This window comes from Blennius ocellaris (genome assembly GCF_963422515.1).
Source record: "Blennius ocellaris genome assembly, chromosome: 17".
Lineage (NCBI taxonomy): Eukaryota > Metazoa > Chordata > Actinopteri > Blenniiformes > Blenniidae > Blennius > Blennius ocellaris.
Window position 1 is genome coordinate 15,699,286 of NC_137666.1, and position 21,561 is coordinate 15,720,846.

At 44.3% G+C, this 21,561-nt stretch overlaps 1 protein-coding gene across 3 annotated transcripts in view; it reads left to right on the forward strand.

Annotated features, from left to right (window-relative positions):
* arid1b (AT-rich interactive domain 1B) overlaps positions 1–21,561 on the forward strand; it is a 227,996-nt gene that overhangs the window by 192,058 nt on the left and 14,377 nt on the right. For 2 of the 3 annotated variants that reach the window (XM_080512800.1, XM_080512802.1), the window contains 6 exons: positions 1,404–1,737; positions 3,619–3,765; positions 12,045–12,169; positions 15,745–15,848; positions 18,147–18,341; positions 19,893–20,108. In XM_080512800.1, coding sequence (XP_080368926.1) covers positions 1,404–1,737; positions 3,619–3,765; positions 12,045–12,169; positions 15,745–15,848; positions 18,147–18,341; positions 19,893–20,108 — 1,121 coding nt within the window. The remainder of the gene's footprint in view (positions 1–1,403; positions 1,738–3,618; positions 3,766–12,044; positions 12,170–15,744; positions 15,849–18,146; positions 18,342–19,892; positions 20,109–21,561) is intronic. The other variant, XM_080512801.1, reaches the window with a different exon arrangement.

Below are 21,561 nucleotides of genomic sequence, written 5' to 3' on the forward strand. Positions count from 1 at the left end.
CGAGTTTCACCCCCTCCACTCCGCTTTCTGTCAGTCTGTCGTCCTGACTTTGCACTCCCCTCCCACCTGCACACACGCACACACACACACACACACACACACACACACACACACACACACACACACACACACACACACACACACACATTTGTTTTCTTCTGCCCCTCTCCCTCTGTTGGAGTCACAGGCTTATGTCATGTGGAAAGTGTCTTCAGCTGGAGGACACTGGGAAGCCATTTCCATTTTCGTTCCCCCAACCCCCCCAATGTGGAATATTGTCATTTAACTTTCCGGGTTTGAGTGTTCGGAAAAGCCTTCAGGTTTTAAAGGGACTTGATCCCCTTTTCCAGACATATTCTCAGAGGATTAAGCAGTGAGGCCCAACTAAAGCACCCTTAATCAAATCAAAATAAATAGCCCCCTTCACAATGGAGGATGCCATATTTTCCATTTCTATTTTGCAGGGGGATTTGTCCCAGGGAGGGAATATCACAGTGGAAAAGGCTCAGCGCCTGCAGAGGGAATACACTCTTCTGTATCCATGTGTGTGTGTGTGTGTGTGTGTGTGTGTGTGTGTGTGTGTGTGTGTGTGTGTGTGTGTGTGTGTGTGTGTGTGTGTGTGTGTGTGTGTGTGTGTGTGTGTGTGTGTGTGTGTGTGTGTGTGTGGGTGGGTGTGCTCAGCTCCCACGTGTACAGTCGGCTTCTTCCAGTATCTCTGAATGTATGTACATGTTGTCTTTGACAGCGTGGTGATTCTCTTTCAGCTCTTATTGCAGTTGGAGCCGAGCGGGGCTTTTAAAGCCAAAATGGAGGGGTTTAAGTGTGCCTTAGGAAAGCTTCTGGCGTCATGGCCGTGTGGCACTCCAGGGCAGCAAGAAAGCATTTACTGCAGATTAGAGCTCCTCTCAAGTGTTTCACTAAAGTCAGCCTTAAGCTTGGCAATTGTTCCCAGGGCCATCCAGCAACCTGCAGCTGTGAAAAATGTCACCGGTCCTCACCCTGAATAGTTTTTTTTTTTTCTGTTTTTTTTTTTCTTGTGTGCGCTGAAGTTTGTAGAGGTCATGAATCCAGAGTTTAGTCCTGCTCTTTGCATTCTTCATCTGTCGCAGCATTATCCTCCTGACGGATGAAGTTGTATGTGTCACTGATGTAGGTTAGGAGTATCAGCTGACAAGCACACTCCGTTTCTCTCAAATGAAGTGATTCATAAAAGCGATCTGCAGCTGCAGTATTTCACAGGAGCCTCTCTGCACAACTCTTATAAGCAATCTATCAAATGAGAGGGGGGAGAAGTTCAATGTCTCGGGTGACAACAACCCGTGTTTTACCTTTCAAGTGTCGCTGTCGGTGTAGATTTCTCTGTGACTCAAAAGAGTTGTCTGATTCACTCCGTCTCTTTCTAGGAAACTACCCTCGGCCTGCTAACTACAGCGGGACAGCCAGCACCAACTACAGCGGCCCGGGTCCCGGCATGAATAACAGTTTGGGAATGAATGCAACCAGCCCCATGCACGGCCAGGGCCCCGGCCAGAGTTTACCCGGAGGACGTGGCCACGGCCCGGGCAGCCAGAGCAGAGCGTACCCACCCATGGGTCCCAGTTCCCCCAGCATGCCCCAGCCAGCCGGGCCAGGAATGGGTCCTCCCTCTTTGGGTAATCGCAAGCCCCAGGAGGCGGCAGCAGCAGCAGCAGCAGCAGCGGCCGCCCTGTCCACATCTGCGAACTCCATACACAACAGGTATGTGCACTGCAACAAGTGTTTGAAGATCGACCCGTGTTTTGCTTTAGGTGGCAGCTCTTCTGAATTGATGTTTGTTTGTGACGAAACTAGAATGCAGGGGTGTCAAACGTATGGCCCGCGGGCCAGAACTGACCTTACATTTTCCAAATGTGAAAAATGATGACATTAACTGCAGTATACTTTTTTGACCAGCAGGGGTGCACAGGGGTTGAATTTATCTTCTTTCCACTGTAATTTTGGGATTACTACATAGTTATTTGATTATAATATGGCCTCCTATGTTTTGACGTTCTAGTTTTATGTGGCCAAATGTTTTATGGCTTTGGAAATGTAAATAGTTCTTACCTGGATGAATAATGGTCAAATAAATAAATGAAATAAAGATGCACTGTGGTCTGTAAGTTGTAAAACTCATGTCTAAATGATGAACTGAGGCATATTTTTGTTGAAATTGCAGTTATCTTTTTTCAAATTTCAGCTCGGTCATGTGTTGTGAAAGAATAGTTTATTAAATGTGAACTCATTCTAATATATCAACACTTATTAATTATTATCATACTATTATTTACCAGTCCGGCCAATTTGAGATTAAATTGTTTGGCCACTGAAATAAAATGAGTTTGCCATAACTCATAGAATTTATTGGATTCACGTCATGGTTGTTGTTTTATTAACTTATGTTTAAAGACTGGATTATTTTTAGATTTTATGTGCAATGACTGAGAGCTTTGTTTTCCGCAGATAACTTAGGAATATCTGTTAGTTATTCGATATTCTATTTAATGGTACTGAGGTAAATGTGTGACACACAGGTGAATCCTGTGGATGTTTGTACTGTGGATTTTGTGTTGCTTTCTGGAAGTTCTTGACTTTGAGACAACAGCAGGATAGTTATAAAAGGGACCATTTTTACTGTTGGTGAGTTCATATCGACATATGTATTTATACTTGAATGTCTGCACCCTCAGAATTGATATTTGATCAGAGCACTCACTCATGATGCTTAAACAGGTTAAATAAGAAGAGCGTCACTCTGTTCGACCCGCAGTTCGTTTTGCTTTATATCAACAGTTGCGCTAAAATTAGGGACCAGCAGGTATTTCTATCTTATCTTTCACCAGTATCTGCTCAGTGAGTTTTCTCTGTGGGGAGATGTGCTGAAAAGCACCGCAGAGAGTTTCTGTGTGCATGTGTGCGTGTGTGTGTGTGTGTGTGCACAAGTCTTTTCAGATCTGCAGGACAAGAGTTTGTTCTCAGGGGTTCCTCTCTTCTGTGAGCCATTTGTGGAACCCTGTTTTTCACACAACTCATAAAGTGCCTGACATTTTGATATCTGCCGCTATACACCAAGTGCCATTTGTAGCAGAAAGAGAGACGTTGGCTTGTGAGGGAGCCGTGTGGCCTGAATGCAGCGCTGTCAGAACATAAAAGAAGAAAAAGCAAACCGCAGGTTCGACTGTGAACACGCCAGAGACTGAGGTGACACCAAGCACCTTAACGCAAATACAAAGCACTCCGATGCTATAACTGTATATGAGTTAAGGGGTATTATTTTTCCGCCAGGGTTGGAGGAGAGCTGGTTGTGTTGGGTTGTTGTGGGATTGTGTGGGCAGTAAACTTTTGCTGAACCCTGCTGGGGGAACTTATGAAAACATGGCTGTCTTCTGAGAGGGTGGACCAGTTTTGGTTTTTTTTGCGCCTCCTCCAATCAGCGCAGGGTATTTTTTTTCCTAACAATGCATCATGGGAGCAGACTCGGCGGCCCGCTGAAGTGGCAGATTAACATTCGTCAATGTTCTTTCCCAATTCTGCCGGAGCGTGAGTCAGACAGGCGACTGCAGCCAGCCATGTTTCAGATGAACTGTCTCCGGTCTGCAGGCTGTCTCCGTACACCCGGGGCCCGGCCCAGACGCAACCCGCCTCCACCCACTGGCCCACCGCCCACCATCCCTCCACCCGCCCGCCACCATCCCCTCCACCCAGACCTCATCACGCATCCATCCCGCGTCCCGCGCATGCACATCGGTAGGTCCCACCATCCCTCACCGCATCAGCTTATCTGCTTGTGTCGCTGCCGTGTGTGCGAGAACGTCTCTCCGTCATGTCGAAGTCATCACTCCGCACGACTTATTTACTTCATTACTCCCCGTGGAAAGTAATCCATCACACTGCTCATCGCATTTGCAGCGTCCCTCCGTCCTCCAACATTCTCACGCAGTAACCAATGAGCACAATCACATTCAAGCTTTTCTTTGCACACACGGCAACAAGTGCCAGTCCTACACCGAGGTCAGACACAAGGCTAAGGTCTTTCTTTCATGCTCTTTGACAAATGTTATACCTCGAAACTTCTGAAAACCAGCTCAAATAGTAGCGAAAAGAAAAACGGCAGGGCTCATTTGGCTGCAAAATCCTGAGATATAATTTATATTTAAAATATCTTGTCACACTTAAAACGGAAGCATGTTAAGTATACTTTAAGCAAGATGTATGATCTTGTTTTTAGAGTGAACAGAAAGGAAATGTGTTCAGTGTAACAGAGCAGTTGGATTTTACTACATGACGAGCCTCACTGTCTGCGACTGATATCAATTGTTCAAGCTAAAACAGAATGAGAGTGATCATGCTGACATTTCACGCACACTCCCTCCGACGGCAAAACAAGAGGAGTCATCATCGTTACCACTGCAATTGTCATCATCACCTTCATCAACATTATCATCATCATCACAGTAGTCATCACAATCATCGCAGGAGTGTCTGAGTCACTCTCACAGCAACCGCAAGCACATACAGTATCGCACACACACACACACACACACACGCTTCACATTGTTATGCACTTATGTACTGTGAAATTGCAGTGTGTGTGTGTCTGTGTGTGTGTGCGTGTGTGTGTGTGTATGGAGTGTGATGGGAAAGGTGGGTGGAGTTGCTGTGACGTGCTTGACAGTATGTGTGATTAATTACGTGCATCATGGGACCCGATGCTACACACACACACACACACGCTATACAGCCTAATGGGGTCTATACATTAACTTTCATTCATTTCCTTTGGGAATTAGCAAAACATAGACATAACCTTAACCTGAAACATGTTTTCACAACTAAATGTATGAATTCCATAATAATTTCCTCTATTTTTGTTCCTACAATGACATGATGGTGTGGCTAAATGCGCAATCAGGTTCCCACCCGTATAGAAAAAGAAGGTCACACTTGCATACACAGTAATGCAAATGCAGTGTGGGCCATTAAGAGATGCCTGGGCTGTCAATAAGAAGTGGCACGACTTGATCCCCACTGCTGAGACCAATCAGACTGCCTGTCAGTCTCTGCTCACACCATGTCTGCAGGAGGAGGCTCGCTCCCTCCGTTTGTTTTGTCAAACAGTAGGTGTGTTTTAATCTCTTGGTCCAAGTCTGCAACCATTTGCATTCATGGTATACTGTAAAAGTTTTCTTGAAGCGCCTTTTGTTTGATGTTTTGTCTCCATCTTTGTCATTAAACACACATCAATGTGTTGTTTTCTCCTCCTGTACTTGCCAGCATCGCATTAGGAAGTCCAGAGCAGTCAGAGGAGCTACTTTTTCCCGTATTTTTTTTTCTTTGAAATATGTATTTTTCTTGCTCTTTTGTACTGCGGTTATTTACATGCCAACTTGCCAATTGTTACTGTGTTTATTCAGACCGCAGCATCACTTCACTGCACTGACAGACACAAAACAAGCATAGTCTGGATGTTCACAACAAATCAGCCTATTAGATGAGACTATTGGTTTCCCAATAATTTGTCATATTTCTGCTGCTTTCTTTCTTTAGCTTTCTGGCAGAAAGTTTTTTGTTTTTTTTTGTGTTTTTTTTTAATATCTCATTTGAAACAAAAATGTGCCAAAATGTTTTGTTATGATGGACATTTTTGCAGAATAGTCTGTGTCAGAGTGTCTGTGCTGCCTGTCTCACCTTCACAGTCATTCTTGTCTGCTGTCGCTCATTCGACTTCTTTCATCCCCCCTCGTCTGCTTCTCGTCTCTCTCCTCCCACCTGTTTCGCTCTTTTTTACCAACTCTCCCAACTGTATCGCGCTCTCTGTCTCTGCGCAGCTCTGTTATCCTACCCAGACTGTTTCATCTCTCTCAGTCTTTCTTCCTCCCAATTTGCTTTTTGTTCTCGGCTGTCTCCAACACAGCCTTGTTATGTTTTGCTCCCTCAGATCCCACTTTAGAACATCTGAGGGAGATCAGGAGAAAATTGGCCTCCGAAAAACCTGCAGTTAAAGGCTCCAGCACCCCGTTTGCGCTCCAGATCTCAGTGCAACATCGTGAAACATTCAGACCTAGTTCTTCTCTCTCTCTCTCTCTCTCCGAGAAGCAAGTTGTTAGTCGTACTGCATGTCTCTCTTTGATGCCTCGGCGCCAACTGCCACAGCCACATGCTCCCACACCTACCAACTCGGGGGGCCAGTGAGCAGCGCCATCGCAGAACCGGCCTCGGCCTCCATTCCTCTTTTCCTTCGACCCGTCCCTTTGCTTCATCCCCTCCACCAAACCTCGTCTCATAGACTCACATCATTACACCAAGTGTAAAGTCGCTCAAATGACCAAGAGGAGAACCACTTGTTGTATCTTATGGTCATATGTCTGCGCCGAATCTTCATAAAGTACGCCATATCCTCCACCACCACCACCACCCCACGAACTACGGGGAAGTTTCTACATCGCGGGCAGACTGGAATGAGACTCAAATTTGCTGTTCTTCTCTTCATCGGTTCGATTTGTTGTTGCACGATGAGCAGTGTTGGTTTGGAGACTTCTATGGTGGAACAGGGGCGTCAGTCTGAGTTGTTACCCAGTGTGCCCTCACAGTGGTTCTCGGTGTGACACCATAAAGAAATAAAACTATAACTTCAATGACATGTAAACAGAAAGTGCAGAGTCGGCAAACCTTTCAACGAAGAGGGCCATTTTTGCCCTCAAACCAGTCAACTCTATCTTTATCGAGAGAAAAACATTTTTTTATTTTTTTTTAAATGCTTCAAAATGAATAGAATACTCAGAAACTTCGGCAAAAAAATTGTTAGTATTCAAGCTGAAACTGTAGAGATAACATACATATACATGTATGTTGCATTGAAATTAGGAGAGAAAATGAAAATATGAATTAAGAAATGGCTGCAGACATTGAATTAAACTCTTACAATGAAATGTGTCAGGATGGTGACTTTATTTAACTCAGTTGACAATAAATGAAGTCCCCTGAAATTTCGTTTGAAGTGAAAAATGGGATGTCAAACTCATTTTAGCTCAGATGCCACATACAGCCCAGCTTCATCTTGAGTAGGTCGGAAGTGGTGGCATAATAAACTTGAAATATACACAATGTTTTGTTTTTCTGTGGCAAGAGACAATTAGTACCAACAATTACCGCAACATCAACATCTCGCCAATTTTAATGAAGCAAAAAAAAACCAGTGAATTTGTCCAAAAATATCTATAACAGTGGCAATTTGCAGCCTTTTGCATGCTTTGTGAAATCACACTGACACTGATGTTCGTTTGCTAAAAATGAGGTTACTATCATGGCAGCATCACACACATCTCAGTTTGGGTCTCAGTGTTGTTGTGTCTGCTCCTCTTAAGACGAGACATGTTATGAGCTTGATTTCAGTTCTTTATAACGTTGGCGTTATAAAAACTGATATAGACGTTACAGTATGCAATGTTTGATAATGCTAAAGTAGTCTTGTTCTATATACTATTTATAATGTATAATAGTTGTTTTGAACCACTCATGATGGGTTAGGATTGAGTTTTCTAGCTCATTTACTGCTCTGAAGATCCAGAAGAGAACAATGTAACCGAGGGGACGTGTCTGATGATAATGACAGTGGAAAGAGATAAATTTACATGAAGGAATAAATACACTGACTGAACAGGGGGAGGCTTATACACTTTTTACCCAGTTTCAAAATTAGACTTGTTCGCGATGATGTAGAAAATAGTTAAAGTGTCATGAAGCTGTGACTCTTCGGAGATGTCAGGCCTCCAATTGTCAGTGTGATTATGTTCAAACAGCACGGACCATGTCAAGCCTGTCACTGTGGAGGAGTTGTTCGGAGGGGGGAAGGTGAAGTACAACATTTTTTAAGCGACTGGAGATTGATGTCAGGGGGGTTTTTTTGTTGGGTTTTTTTTTTTTTTTTTTTTTTTGCTCTGTTGGAAAAGCGAGGGGAACACAAAGTATTAAAAGGTATAAGCTTTTCTTGGCAGCAGCTTCTGAGGACAGAATTGGCTTTTCAAATGACTTTCCAGCGCTGCCGGCGACACTCTACAAAAAAGTTCCTGGAGCTATAGGAACGGGCGAACTGTCGGAAAAATAAGCACTTAGTAGAAGAAGAGCAAAGCTTAGGAAAAAAAAATGGTGGGGGGGGGGCTGTAAATAAAAAGGAAATTGAAGGGAGAAAAATGTTGGAAGAAGAGAGGAGAGGAGAGTGCTCCCAGGCAAATCCTCGCCAAATAATTCATTTCTGACCTCCTTAGTAAGTAAATTTGCTAAATAAATAAGAGCAGCGCTTGAATGTCAAGAACGGAGGATGCTGCCTGTGGCGCTTTGTCGCTCGCAGTCTTGGCAGCGCTGCGGAGCGCTCTGCTTTCATTAGATGGGCAAAATAAATGGCTTCTCCTCCATCCATCCATCCTGAGCTGTTTGATGTTTAGGAAGGAGGGGAGGGGGACGCGAAGAGTAGCTTTTCTCTGGATTTAATATGTTAAAAGCTGTCCTTTTATTTTATTTTATTTGTATTTTTTTTCGTAGGGGGTTTATTCTGGTCTACCCGCTGTGTGCGAGTGTTGGTGTGTGTGTCTGAGGGTGTGTATGTGTGCATGGCGAGTTGAGTCAGGAGTTTGGAGGAGCAGTGAGCCCAAGCTGCCCCGAGAACAGATTGGGTCCATATATAATTCATAGCCTCCAGCCGATCCACTCCGTCCTTCCATCCAGCAGCCTCTCTCTGCCTCTTTTTCCCCTCACTTTCTTCCGTCTGCACACACTTAAACACGCACGGAGAGCTGAAGGGAGGGAGGGAGGTGGTGGTGGGGGGGATCGATAGGGAGGGCAGCTCGGCCCCATCACATGGCCCTGCAGCCCCGGCGCTTCTGCTGTCTCGTCCAGTTAGCGGCGCTGGGAGGCATCAGCCAGGCCTGTCACCGTGAATGAAGGACAAAGGCGCTGCCACTTCGAGAGAGACACCGTCAGCTGGTTGGCTGGCACCTCGTAACCATGGCATCCCCTTGGCAACGGCACCCACCCTGCACACAAACACAAGGACACACACACACACACACACACATACACTCACACACTCTGCCCATGGTGTGAAAGTGGCCTTCTCCAATGCCCTTCACACATGTGAACTGAATAGTGAAAGGAGAGAGTGCATGCGTGCGTGTGTGTGTGTGTGTGTGTGTGTGTGTGTGTGTGTGTGTGTGTGTGTGTGTGTGTGTGTGTGTGTGTGTGTGTGTGTGTGTGTGTGTGTGTGTGTGTGTGTGTGTGTGTGTGTGTGTGTGTGTGTGTGTGTGTGTGTGTGTGTGTGTGTGTGTCCTTGTGTTTGTGTGTGTGTGTGTGTGTGTGTGTGTGTGTGTGTGTGTGTGTGTGTGTGTGTGTGTGTGTGTGTGTGTGTGTGTGTGTGTGTGCCTGTGTGTGTTCACATATTTCGTTTGTCGTGAGTACAAGTTCTCATAAAGAACATGAGCACAGGTTAAGCGTTTGGTTTGATGGCTGAATTGACAATAAGTCTGCAACGAGTGAGCAGAAGTGATTGCGTGCATTGGATTTATGTGGGAACAAACCAAAAGAATGACAGCGAGTGAGCACGAGTGACCACGACTTTCAAAAATACATCATAATCGTACCGCTCAAACTCAAGATTTAGTCCGAAAATCTGCATTTTCATAGGTTGAGTATTGTGTGAAAACTCTCCAAAGCCGGTTGAGATCGCACTCGCACTGTAAACGTGGCGAGAAGGTAGAGCTTTCGTGCTCTGCTTCTCTCTTTCCCTCCTCGGGCCACTCCCAGACAGTCGACTGAGAGCGCACCGGCCTGGCGGTGTTCGGATGGATGTTTCTATGCGTCTCAGCCTGTGTGTTATGGCGTATGTGTGTGTGTGTGTGTGTGTGTGTGTGTTCTCTCCACTCAGCCTCATGGAACAGCGATTACCTCCAGCTCTGGGCCCCTGAGCTGAACATACGCCCCCCCATCGGTCCACCGGGGACCCATAGGCACACTACTCAGCCTTCCTCTCGCCTTAATTTCCCTCCACCTCCTTTTCTTTCCTCCATTTTCATCTTCCTCACTCTTTCTCTCTCTGCGGCAACAGGATGCTTTTTTTTTTTTCTTTCTTTCTTTTCCACGGCACAAAGGTGCCCAAGAGCAAGATGAATGTGCTGTGCCTTTCTCTTTTTTCTTTTTGCAGCCCCCCCCCTCGATAGCGGCACATGCATATATTAAGTGTGATTAAACGCTGTGCGGTGCCTCCATCAAGTGCTTTCTAATGGGCTTTTTTATGACATGAATTAGTCATAATGGGAGAGCGCCACAGTCGAAAACCACCAACCACTGTTGTTGTTGTTGATTTGGATATTTCACCGTTCACACGAGAGCTTGTGCTTATATTGCTTCAGGACAGTGAGGGCTGTTTTATTTTTCATTTTTTTACAGTATGGATAAGTGGGGTTCCAAGGCATTTGGCATCTTTTAACTTATTTCTCCCGCCTTCTGTGGGAGTTTGCGTGCAGAATACATTTTCACGTGCTCGGCAAGGTGCGAGCATCAAAAGGTAAATGTATTTCGGGGTCTTGACTCACGCGAAGCTTTTTAGGGAACACGTAGGCCGCGCTGACGGAGTGTGCACCCCACCAACATTACAGGGAAATGGGGCCAGATAAGCGTGGATTTGGTGTGCTTGTTTCTTTGCCATGGAACTCCCCGGTGCACCTCGGCCCCCATAGAGGGATTACATATGTATCATCAGCCGTGCTCTATGACTAATTACATCTGTGAGATGAGATTATGGGGAGGTTTACCAAGCCGATCCCTCCTCTCAGGCAATGTGTATCGGTTCCAACATGAGGTATTACATTATGTGTCTCCGTGAGTGTGTAAAACACAGAGAGAGAGATGCCAGTTAAGAGGGAATTGACTGACATAAATCCGGATAGTGTTTTTTCTTTTCCTCGTCAAAAACCCGCTCCCCATTTTGAGCCAAATACTCCTCCTTGTGGCCTGATGTGTTTCACTTCCTCCATTTATTTCTCTCTCGATTGATCGTCAATTTCATCTCGGTCGTTTTCCTCTATGTTTTTTTTTTTTTTTTGCTTTGGTTCAACTCAAACACAGTCACACACACCCTCTCTGTCTCAACCTTTATTATTTTAATATGGTTGTCCAGGAGATAATCTTCAGTCAGCAGGAGATAGACTGAATTGTTCCAAACATGGTGTTCCCTTTCAGTCCCCGTGACACTGGCTTTGGCCTGCCTGCCTCGCAATGATAGAACCCCCCCACACACACACACACACACACACACACACACACACACACACACACACACACACACACACACACACACACACACACACACACACACACACACACACACACACATATTCAGCAGGTTGCAGATAAGTCCCTCTGATGTCACTTGCATCACCATGTGATGAGCCACCGGAGAGAGGGAGCAAAACAAGGGGGGTGGGGTGGGGGGGGTTGAGCGGCATTGATTTCTGCTGTTACCATGACAACAAATAACATGATCCTCTCCGAAAGCACACCTTAATTAGTTAAATTATGACTTGTGGGATAGAGAGAGGGAGGAAGAAGGGGGAGGATTTGTTGAATGGAAGAGCTTTCCTCTTCCAATGCTGCAGATTCAATGTTTGAAAAGCACCGTTTGTTTGAAGATGTTTATTGAGATTTTTTCAGATATATGCTTCACTCTGTTTTTACTACACCTGTAAAGGAGAACGGCTTCGACAGCCAAACATCACCGCAGTATGATTATTTGACTTCTGTTCCTCTACACTCTCCACTGATACCTCTCTCTCTCTCTCTCTCTCTCTCTCTCTCTCTCTCTCTCTCTCTCTCTCTCTCTCTCTCTCTCTCTCTCTCTCTCTCTCTCTCTCTCTCTCTCTCTCTCTGTCTCTCTTTCTCTCCCGCCCTCTCTCTCTCTGTCTCTCTCTCTTCCCCCTCTAGCCTGTCATTCATCTCTGTATGAATGTATTAACACTTTCATCCTCTGTGTGTGGTAGGCAGGGCAACTATCAAGGCCCGGGCATCGGCCAAGCCAGCACCGTCTCCTACAGTCAGCCAGCGGGCAACAACGGCTCTGTGACGTGCAACGCACAAGGTCCAGGCTACAATATGCCACCTTCAGGTACTTCATTTTATCTAATAGGCTCATACTTTCATCTTTGTATGAATTTCATCCTCACCTCCAGAGGGGCACACTGTGATCGAGCACTTGTACTACAAGGAAATATAAGGATCACTTGTTTATTCAAAAAGCATGCAATTATTTGATATTTTATTTATTATTTCCCATTTATATCCAGCACAAGAGTGACCTTCCTTCTTATCACCTATGGTAGGTGTCAAACATGAGAGTATTGTGAAAACATTACATTGCTTAATGTGACAGCGATAGGAGACGTTTTTCATATATTTCGCCGTATTTAACACCAGACGGTTTCATTAAAATTGGCTATGTCAAGATTGTAGTTATTTTGTAAATATTTGGTAAGGAAGTCTTTAAAGTTTAAATTAAAGGTTAGTATGGCACTATTTTATTGGTCCAGCCCAGTTGAGATGTATTTGGGCTGCATGTGGCCCTTGAAGTAAATGAAGTTGACTATATCACTAATTTCAGATTTTACAGGAAATCAACTTCCTGTGAAAGAATAAATACGGGGCCAGATGTGACCTGCGAGCTTTATTGTGAAATTACTGTTATAGTTTATTGTTTTAAAAGATACAACTTGATGAAAATGTAAGTGAAACGAGCTGCTTAGAAATGTTTGTTTGAGTTGATTAGTCTTAGTAAAACTGGGATACTTGTGGGAACTTCTGGATACAGACTCATGTTATGTTACTCAGTCAGACATCTTTACATGATGAGTCTGTTCAGGATCAAACAAGAAGTTTGAAAAACAGAACCTTTGAGACAAAGATACAGCTCGTAACACAACGCTAAGGCTCACGGAGAGACAAAAGTACCAATCTTATGGAAACTTCGGTAATTCTCTGTTCTTCATTTCATATTGAATTTCACATTGTCACCCCAATAAACACATAATCTCGACTGTAGCCGGAGCTCATCTGAACCTCCTTTTTAAATGTGTTAAAAAGCATTAAATGATAAACAATGCAAACTGAGTAAATCGCATTGCGCGTTATTTAATATGTGTTTGCAAGTCCACTGATCCAGTATTTTGCCTGATCGTGCATGACTCATGAACCTGCTCACTGTAGAGTGTGTGTGTATAGCTTCCACAAGCCTTTAGTTGAACATGCCCTTATCGGGTCATTAAAATGACACACGGAGAGATGAAACTCTCCTACAATTCAAGTTCCAGCAGGTGAAGCACACACGCACACACCAGGCCCGGGAGATGATTTGTGTAAACTGTCTCCGCTTTCCCCTGCTGTCAAGCCTATTTACACAACCTCTCACTACCTGCCTTAAACAGATATCCAAGATTTAAAATGAAGCTCTGACCCCACCTATACAAGTTTGATCTCGCCACAGATTACATGTGGATAAAAGAGAGGGGGACCTGAATCACTGCCCGTTTGGTTCGTATTAGACCGTATACAGCTCTGCCACTCGAGATCAAATCATGTGTTTATATCAGTGTATACAGGACCTCCCCCAGACTGTTTCCATTCAGAGTCGCGGAGATGGAGTCGGAGACGGGTCAGGAAAGAGTGAAAAGGCGAAGAAATCAAGAGTTTGCTGGTTACTTTCTGCCTGCTTTTACTCTTCCTGCAGAGCTGGCCCTCCAGTGAGCAAAGATTAATGTGGTGCATCAGTTTTTCTTCCAGCCTTTCACCCCGCTGCATTGTTGCGAAGCGCACATCGGCAAGCACCGTGGCTCCAAAAAAAAAAAAAAAAGGAAATTACAACAAAAAAAAATTGAAAGGCAGCTTTTATTCAAAACCAAATATCAGAATGCGTGACATTTGGAAAACTTCAAACGAATTAGTGTGCCAAGGTTTCTCAAAACTCATCTGGTTTGCCCCTGGGCACGGTAAAAAGCCATTAGTTTTCCCACAGTGCTCCGGCTCGCGAGGGAAAAATAAAGAGTGGAGCCTTGTATTCAAGGACCCTCTTCTTTTCTTTTAATACAAATTATGCAGCTGGCACAATGAAAAAGCAGTCTTAAAGATTGTAACTCTTTTTCAATTAGAAAATCTAATGAAGGCACGCAGACGTCTTTGAAAACAGAAACAAATGTTTTTTTGTGAGGAAGCGTCGGATGAATGCGAACCTTTGGTTTTCACTGCCACTCTTGAATATGCAAGAACACGCAGGGTTCCTCCCAAGCGGAGTCCAGAGGGCACGGCGGATTGCTTTTACTGGAGCCTTATCTCGTTTTCTCTCCACGTCTTCCCAAAAGATGCCATCGTTAAATACGCCGCTTTTTAAATTCTTCCATTTGAGGTGAAGTGGCCGGACAGGACTTGAGAGAGGCCTTGAGAACGCCAGACAGAAAGACCGCCAGCATTTCAACTGTGGGGAGAAATTAAACTGATTCACATTGTCTCACTTGTGTGACATTCCGCACGCTATCATCCAGCAGCTTTCGGCTCACACCGAGAGGGCGCAGTTTACTCCGTTAAAATGGGTTAGAATACAAAACAAAAAAAACGAGGTGAGGTCATCTTGTCTTGGGAAGCTCCAGGTCTGATTTACGAAGGCCCTGCGAAGTGAAAACGCAAAACACTTGTTGGGTATTGGGTGTGTGTGTGTGGGTGTGTTCTCACGGCAACGAACCACTGGAAACACAACTGTTTGAGAACGGCTCCCAAGGTGGAACTTTTCAAAAATGCTGTGTGTAAACGGGTGAGAAGCTGCTACTGCACACACAGTAGTAAATAGTATTTCTTCACACGTGCGCGTGGAAACAACAGTCACGGCCTCCATATTGGCACGACTCCCGGTCTCCGTATTCTCCTGGGACGTGGTTTTATAGTCGACGGTCACCCGTAAAAGCAATCCAACAACAACATTGTTGTCCATATGAATGTTCGTGTTCTTTTTTAATGTTTATAGCATATTGTTTTGTGTGTGTGTGTGTGTGTGTGTGTGTGTGTGTGTGTGTGTGTGTGTGTGTGTGTGTCTGTGTCTGTGTCTGTGTGTGTGTGTGTGTGTGTGTGTGTGTGTGTGTGTGTGTGTGTGTGTGTGTGTGTGTGTGTGTGTGTGTGTGTGTGTGTGTGTGTGTGTGTGTGTGTGTGCATGTATTGCTTCATTACAAAAACAAACAACAACATCCACTAGTGGCCCAACATTAAAACTACACAATTTTCAGCGTTTCTTCTGCCGTGTAAACCCAAAACTTTCCTGAAACGACAACCCAAAAAAAAATAAATAAATAAAAAAAATCCTTGTCGTGTATTTCGGGGACCTATGAGTCCAGTGCATTGTGTGAGTGTGTTTCAGGTGAATTCAAAACACATGTTATTGATGTCCTGGCGATGTTTATCGCTATGAGGGCAAATATATTTTCTCCCATTCCGACAATGAAAGTAATTTTGCTGAAGCAACAATACGCAGACGGTGGAGGTGTATCCACCAGCCCTCCCCTGTAAACAAGCCTTTGTTGAGTTCACTCCGTGTCTGCCAACAGACGTCTCCCTCTGATTGTTTTTTTTTTTTTTTATTGACTGCTCGCAAGTTTTTATATCCCTCAGAAAAGTTTAATATGAATGCCGTCCACCTTGTTGTTGAAGGACCCGCCGGACTGTCGGGAGACGGAGTGTCCAGTCCAGACGGGAAACCCAAAGTGGACATCAAAGACGACAGCGGCCCCGCCAATGAGCCTCACAAACCAAAGGTACCTCCTCAGCCCCCCCCCCCCCCCCCCGCTGTTGATCTGCTGTTTGTTTGTTTTTGTTTTGTTTTGTTTTGTTTTCTCCATCTTTTCTGTTGATCTCTCGTCCTTAATGAAGCGAACCAAAGCTGAAGACCATATGCTGCCTCAGCACAGTGGACCGCTTCTCCGTTGTTTTCTCACCATATTTAATGATTTGTTTAACATTTACCATTCCTAATGTTTTCATCGCTTTGTTTTTTGCCCCCCAGCACTCTGTTCGTGCTGATGTTATGGCAGAGACAAACACAAGGAGAAGGGTGGTTGGGTGTGGTGGGGGGGGGCATCATCTGCAGTACACACATGTACATAAACACTGCGAGTGCACACACGCATGCACAGAAAAACACGCACACACCATATCCTTTTTTTGGGTCTCTGGCACACTCAGACACACACCAGCCTTGTGTTGAACACTGCTTCACCAGTACACACACATGCACACACAGTCCCAATACACAATGCTGACTTCTCATTTTGCTGTACAATCGCGTCTCGGCTCAGCTCAGCAACAACAGAACTCTGCTCTTTGCTCTTTTTACACCCCCACCTCTTGTTTTTGCAACTCTGCTTTCTTACACACACACACACACACACACACACACACACACACACACACACACACACACACACACACACACACACACACACACACACACGTACGCCTCGATCACATCCACTACACGTCTTTTCCCTCCAAATTCCTGTCTTTTCTTTTGCTGATTACGGTGGTAGGGCCTTTTGAATTATTTAAGGCAGTCAGAGCAGCCAGAAAGACCCCCAGTGCTCCCAAAAGAGATGATCTGTCTGCCAAGAGAGGCAAAACGAGAAAGAGAGTGCGAGAGAGAGAGAAATGGAGAGAGAGAGAGGCAAAAGATAAGGTTTTGCTGACATGAGCAGTCTTTACACAGACCAGAAGCACTTGTCAAGCTGTTGTTCCTGCTTTCACAGTGTCACACACACACACACACACACACACACACACACACAAACACACACACACTCTGCAGCAGGCCAAGATGAAGTGATTTACTTATTGTGAGGTCTGTCACAGCGTTCGTGAACACACATGCTCATCGACTATATTGACAGATACACACTGATCTCCATGCCTGTTTGCTCACTCATCCAGATCCTTACACGCAAACATATACTCACTGTGTACCTTAACCAGCAAGCTAACAGCTGTGCATGAACGTGCATACAATGCAATGTGCAATAAGATCATGACTGATGGGAACATTGTGCCCATAACATCCAAAGCGCTCATAACAGTGTATGCGAGTCGTTTCTGCGCGAGGTCAAAATAATCATTTTACACCAAAACTCATCTGTTTCCTTTTGAAATGTGAGAAAACCTTATCTCCATTTTAATAGGTTAATAAACATCCGTGTGATCTGTAATGGAGGAACGGTAATTTAATGCTTTTTATTGGTTAAACATCTGTGGAGAAGAATATATGTTGAACATCTTGTTGGATAAACATGCAGCAGCAGGAAGTATAAGGGGGTCGGGGGGGGGGGGGGGGGGGGGTTGCTTGGTCCCACCATCATATTCTCTTTTAATCTTTGAGAGGAAAGACATACAGTAAGTGGAATTAAAAACACAAACTCGAGAGATGAATTTATAGGGTAAACACAATCAAATAAGCTTTATTTTACAACTTAAACAGTTGTGACAGTTGCTGATCTTTAAAGGATTCAGCTATTTTAACATGCTGTGATAATTGCGTTGCAAATAAGTAAGCCGTCAGTTTTGTGATTCAAGCTCTCACACTTCAAACTGTTGAGCGGGAGCGTCAAACATAAGGCCAGTGGGCCAAACCCAGTCCGCCAAACCACACAAGTAGAATAATAAAAAAAAACAAATCCATGGAGTTTTTCTGAAGAGCAGCAGACAAAACGCAACACTGAGACCCGAGCTGTGATATCAGCGACGCGACCGTGAAAGCGAGCTGCCACATTGCGCGAGTTTGTCAAGACAAGCATAAAACAACAGTTTTTGCACATTTCACTGCATTTTGCACCAAAAGGTTTCTCTAACTATGATTCTCAGTTGGTATTTTAGTCATTTCCAAGAGTAAATGTTACGGTCTACGCTCCGGGCTGGATGTGGCCCCTGAACTCAAAGTGTGTTTTAGTATTTAGGGTTAGTTTGTTTCCGAACTGTGATATAACCAGTATCTTAAAGAGTCGATAGCAAAGTACATGGTGGCGTGGTCTCCGTCCTGCAATGTTGACGTGTTGCTCTCTCTTCCACAGCTTCAGGACACCTACATCAACAACACCAGCAGCAGTGGCTCCCAGCAGTGTGTGTCGCAGCCCGCCACCCCGGGTGGCGCCCTCCCCGTGCCCTCGCCCCTCTCCCCCAGCCCCGCCAGCCTCTCGTCCTACCACGGGGACGACAGCGACAGCATCAGCAGCCCGCCCTGGCCTCTCAAGACCCCCTCCAGCCCGGTAAAGGCCGGCACACACTACAGGATAGTCGGGACAGGATAATCCAGAAAGACAGACTAGACTACAGACTAGTTAACACCTGACTTCATGAATCTATACGATATTAATTCATTGGACAGTATAAGCCGACCTGCACTGCATGTGATCACTCAGTTTCACTTCCTCATTCCTATACTGCTCTTCTTTAGCTTTATATTTTCCATCTCTTTGTTTTGAAGCAGCTTCCCCGCTGTGATTGCATTTTGTGTCGGGATATTAATTCCTCACCGTGACGGCAGAGGAGATGTGCGTTCCATAAATCCATGTTTCTGTAGTTCTGTCAGACGTGACCATTATTATTAAGCTCATTATTACAGATCAACCCTCATGGAGCTAAACAGACTTAGAACAAGTCGAGAACAAGAACAGAAACGTCCTTCAAAGCCTCGGTGACGAGGATTTGTTTCATTACATCATAAAGATGGCTCTGAACACTCCGTTTACACGTTTAAACACTTTGTTTACATCCAGATGTCGTGTTGTCATCCAAGTCACGTTTGGCTGCGTGAGATTTGCAATATTGAGCGTGAAGAACATAGACCTATATATTTAAATTTGTGATCATCAAGTGCGTGGACTCTTGATCTGTGAAGATTTTGAATTTAAAATATTTCCCTGCAGCGTGTGCCAGGCTTAAGACCGACTCGGAGTTCCACGGTTGTTTCCACGGATGCACACACTGAATGAATTGTACACAAGACCGAAACAATGCTACTTAGATGAACAAGCTTGAAGGATTACTGCGTAATTATGTCATCAAAAGCCATTTCTGAGACCACAGACGTGTTTTTGAACCTGGACCGAAGCCAGACGTCGCTGGGTGGGATTAAACTCCGTCCAGCAGTTTGAACTGAAGGGACGTGAATGAACTTTGAAATGAACACAGCGAGTACAATGAACGAAATGCTTTAAACGCATTCAACCGAGGGCCCTTTTCCGAAAGTGTAAACATGGTATCAAATTTTAATGATCCCTCTGGGCACAGTGTGTTTTTATAACAGAAAACAGAAATAACATAGAAATATATACAGAGGGTGAATTACATTTAAACGGGTATGAACATGTGCAGAAATTTGAAAGTTTTTTTTTTTTTTACATAATCTAATAACAGTGAAACTCATATTTCAGATTTATTGGAAATATTCCCAGACTTTTCTGGTTCTGCTTTATAGCTTGAGCTTGAAAGACATAAATAAAAAAGAAAATACAACCTCTCTATCTTAAGAAGTCAAATATGACGAGATGTTTTTCCAATTCTCTTAACCATTACCACAGCCATCATTTAATAAATACTTTTGGCTTTATTTATATGAACTTTGGTATGATGATAATATTCCAATGATTTGACATCCGCCTGTATAAATATTTTATGGAAATATTAAATCAACATATCTTACTTAATACTTGAGCTCTTGTTTTACTTGCGCAACTCCAGTCCAACTTAGAGAGGGAAAAAAAGTGTTTCCTAATTAGTCAGCTTGTCTCCTCTTCTTGTCGTCTGTCCCAATCTAGAAACCCAATCCGAACACCTCCGCCCTCAGCGGCGAGCGCATCACGCGGCTGTACGAGCTGGGCATGGAGCCGGAGAGGCGGGGCTGGGTGGAGCGCTACCTGAACTTCATGGAGGAGCGGGGAACGCCGGTGGCTCAGCTCCCGGCGGTGGGCAAAAAGCCGCTGGACCTCTGGAAGCTGTACATGGCCGTCCGTGAGATCGGAGGCCTCGCCATGGTAATTAAAGTGTAACGTCGAAGGAAAAACACGCCCGCCACAGACTTTAAGGGAGCAGTTCGCGAGGCGCCTCGACCTCACACGCAGCTGATTCGTTTTTAACTTGCCGCGCACAAGCTTTGAGCTATTTAGTATTCGTGAGCAACGTGCAGGCCTGCTGCACGGCATATGGCGTGCTTGTGAGTGTTGAGAGACGCACTCGAGAGAACGCAATGCTTAAAATTGATGTTAGGAGCACCCTACCTACAATGTCAGGAGACGCAGCTGCAGGCATGTCAGACCTCACGTGGTGAAAACATAAAACCTATAAAGCTTTACATGATAACAGCAGGACAGGGAAAAAAAAAAAAAAAAAAAAAACCCCAAAGGAAACAGGAAAACAAAGTCAAGCTACATGGCCAAAAGTTCAAACATTGCATTTAAAAACCACAGGAATGCAGTAACAAGCTCTGCTCCTCTGAAAAGACTTTCCACGGGACTCTTGAGTCCTGACGGCGGGGAGGTGCAGCACGAAAGTGGAGCGGTAAGTGGAACCTCACAGCAGGAGATCCAGTTCATCCTGAGCTGTGGGATGAGCGGAGGTCAGACCTGGAGGATCCTTCCTCCGACAGGAAACTGATAATCTCCCTAACTTTTGGAAGAACTTCTTCTGCAGTCAAGCCTGGGAGGGGTATTCAAACCAAAACAGATTTTCCCACAATAAAAAAAACCCAACATGAAATGGAATACTCTGTTCACGACCCTCATATTAAACTTTTAGCCAAATTTTGCTTCTAATGTGGAAAATTCTATGTAGTTTAAACCGAATCGTTTGTGATCTGTAAATTATTTGTTCGTATTTGGTTCTACGAACTGCAAATAAAATATAAGAAATTATTTTCATAAACAAACCACTTTCTTTTTTTTTCATTGATGGGCAGTGCAGAGTCTGAAGGCTTGTTATAGTTTGCAAAACCCAATGTGACATCTCTCACAAATAAATGAAATGTACTTTTAGTTTTGCAAGTTACCAACGAGAAATGATGCAATTAGTGACATTACGCACAAAGTGACATTCAAATTAGGGTGTATTTAATGGAAAGTTTATCACTTCAAGCACACAAAAATAAATCACAGAATTACGGCAGGAAAATCTGAGTGAGTCATAAATTAAATTTAAAAGCAAAAGCAATAGAAGCAATTGAGGAAACATTACCACAGCTAAGAACACTACAGATATTATTATTATTGTTATTGTTATTATTATTATAATTATTATCTGCAAATAAATGTTGTGGGAAGCCAACTGAAGGCTTCCTGTTCAAATATGTTTAAAGAGATGCAACACACACAAAAATCTCCAGAAGTTGTGTTTTTGGCATTAAACTATGAGCATAAATCCAAATTCACCCCATTGTTCCTTCAGTTTCTGTGTGTGTGCTTATAAAATGGCACTATGGTAAACAAATATTGT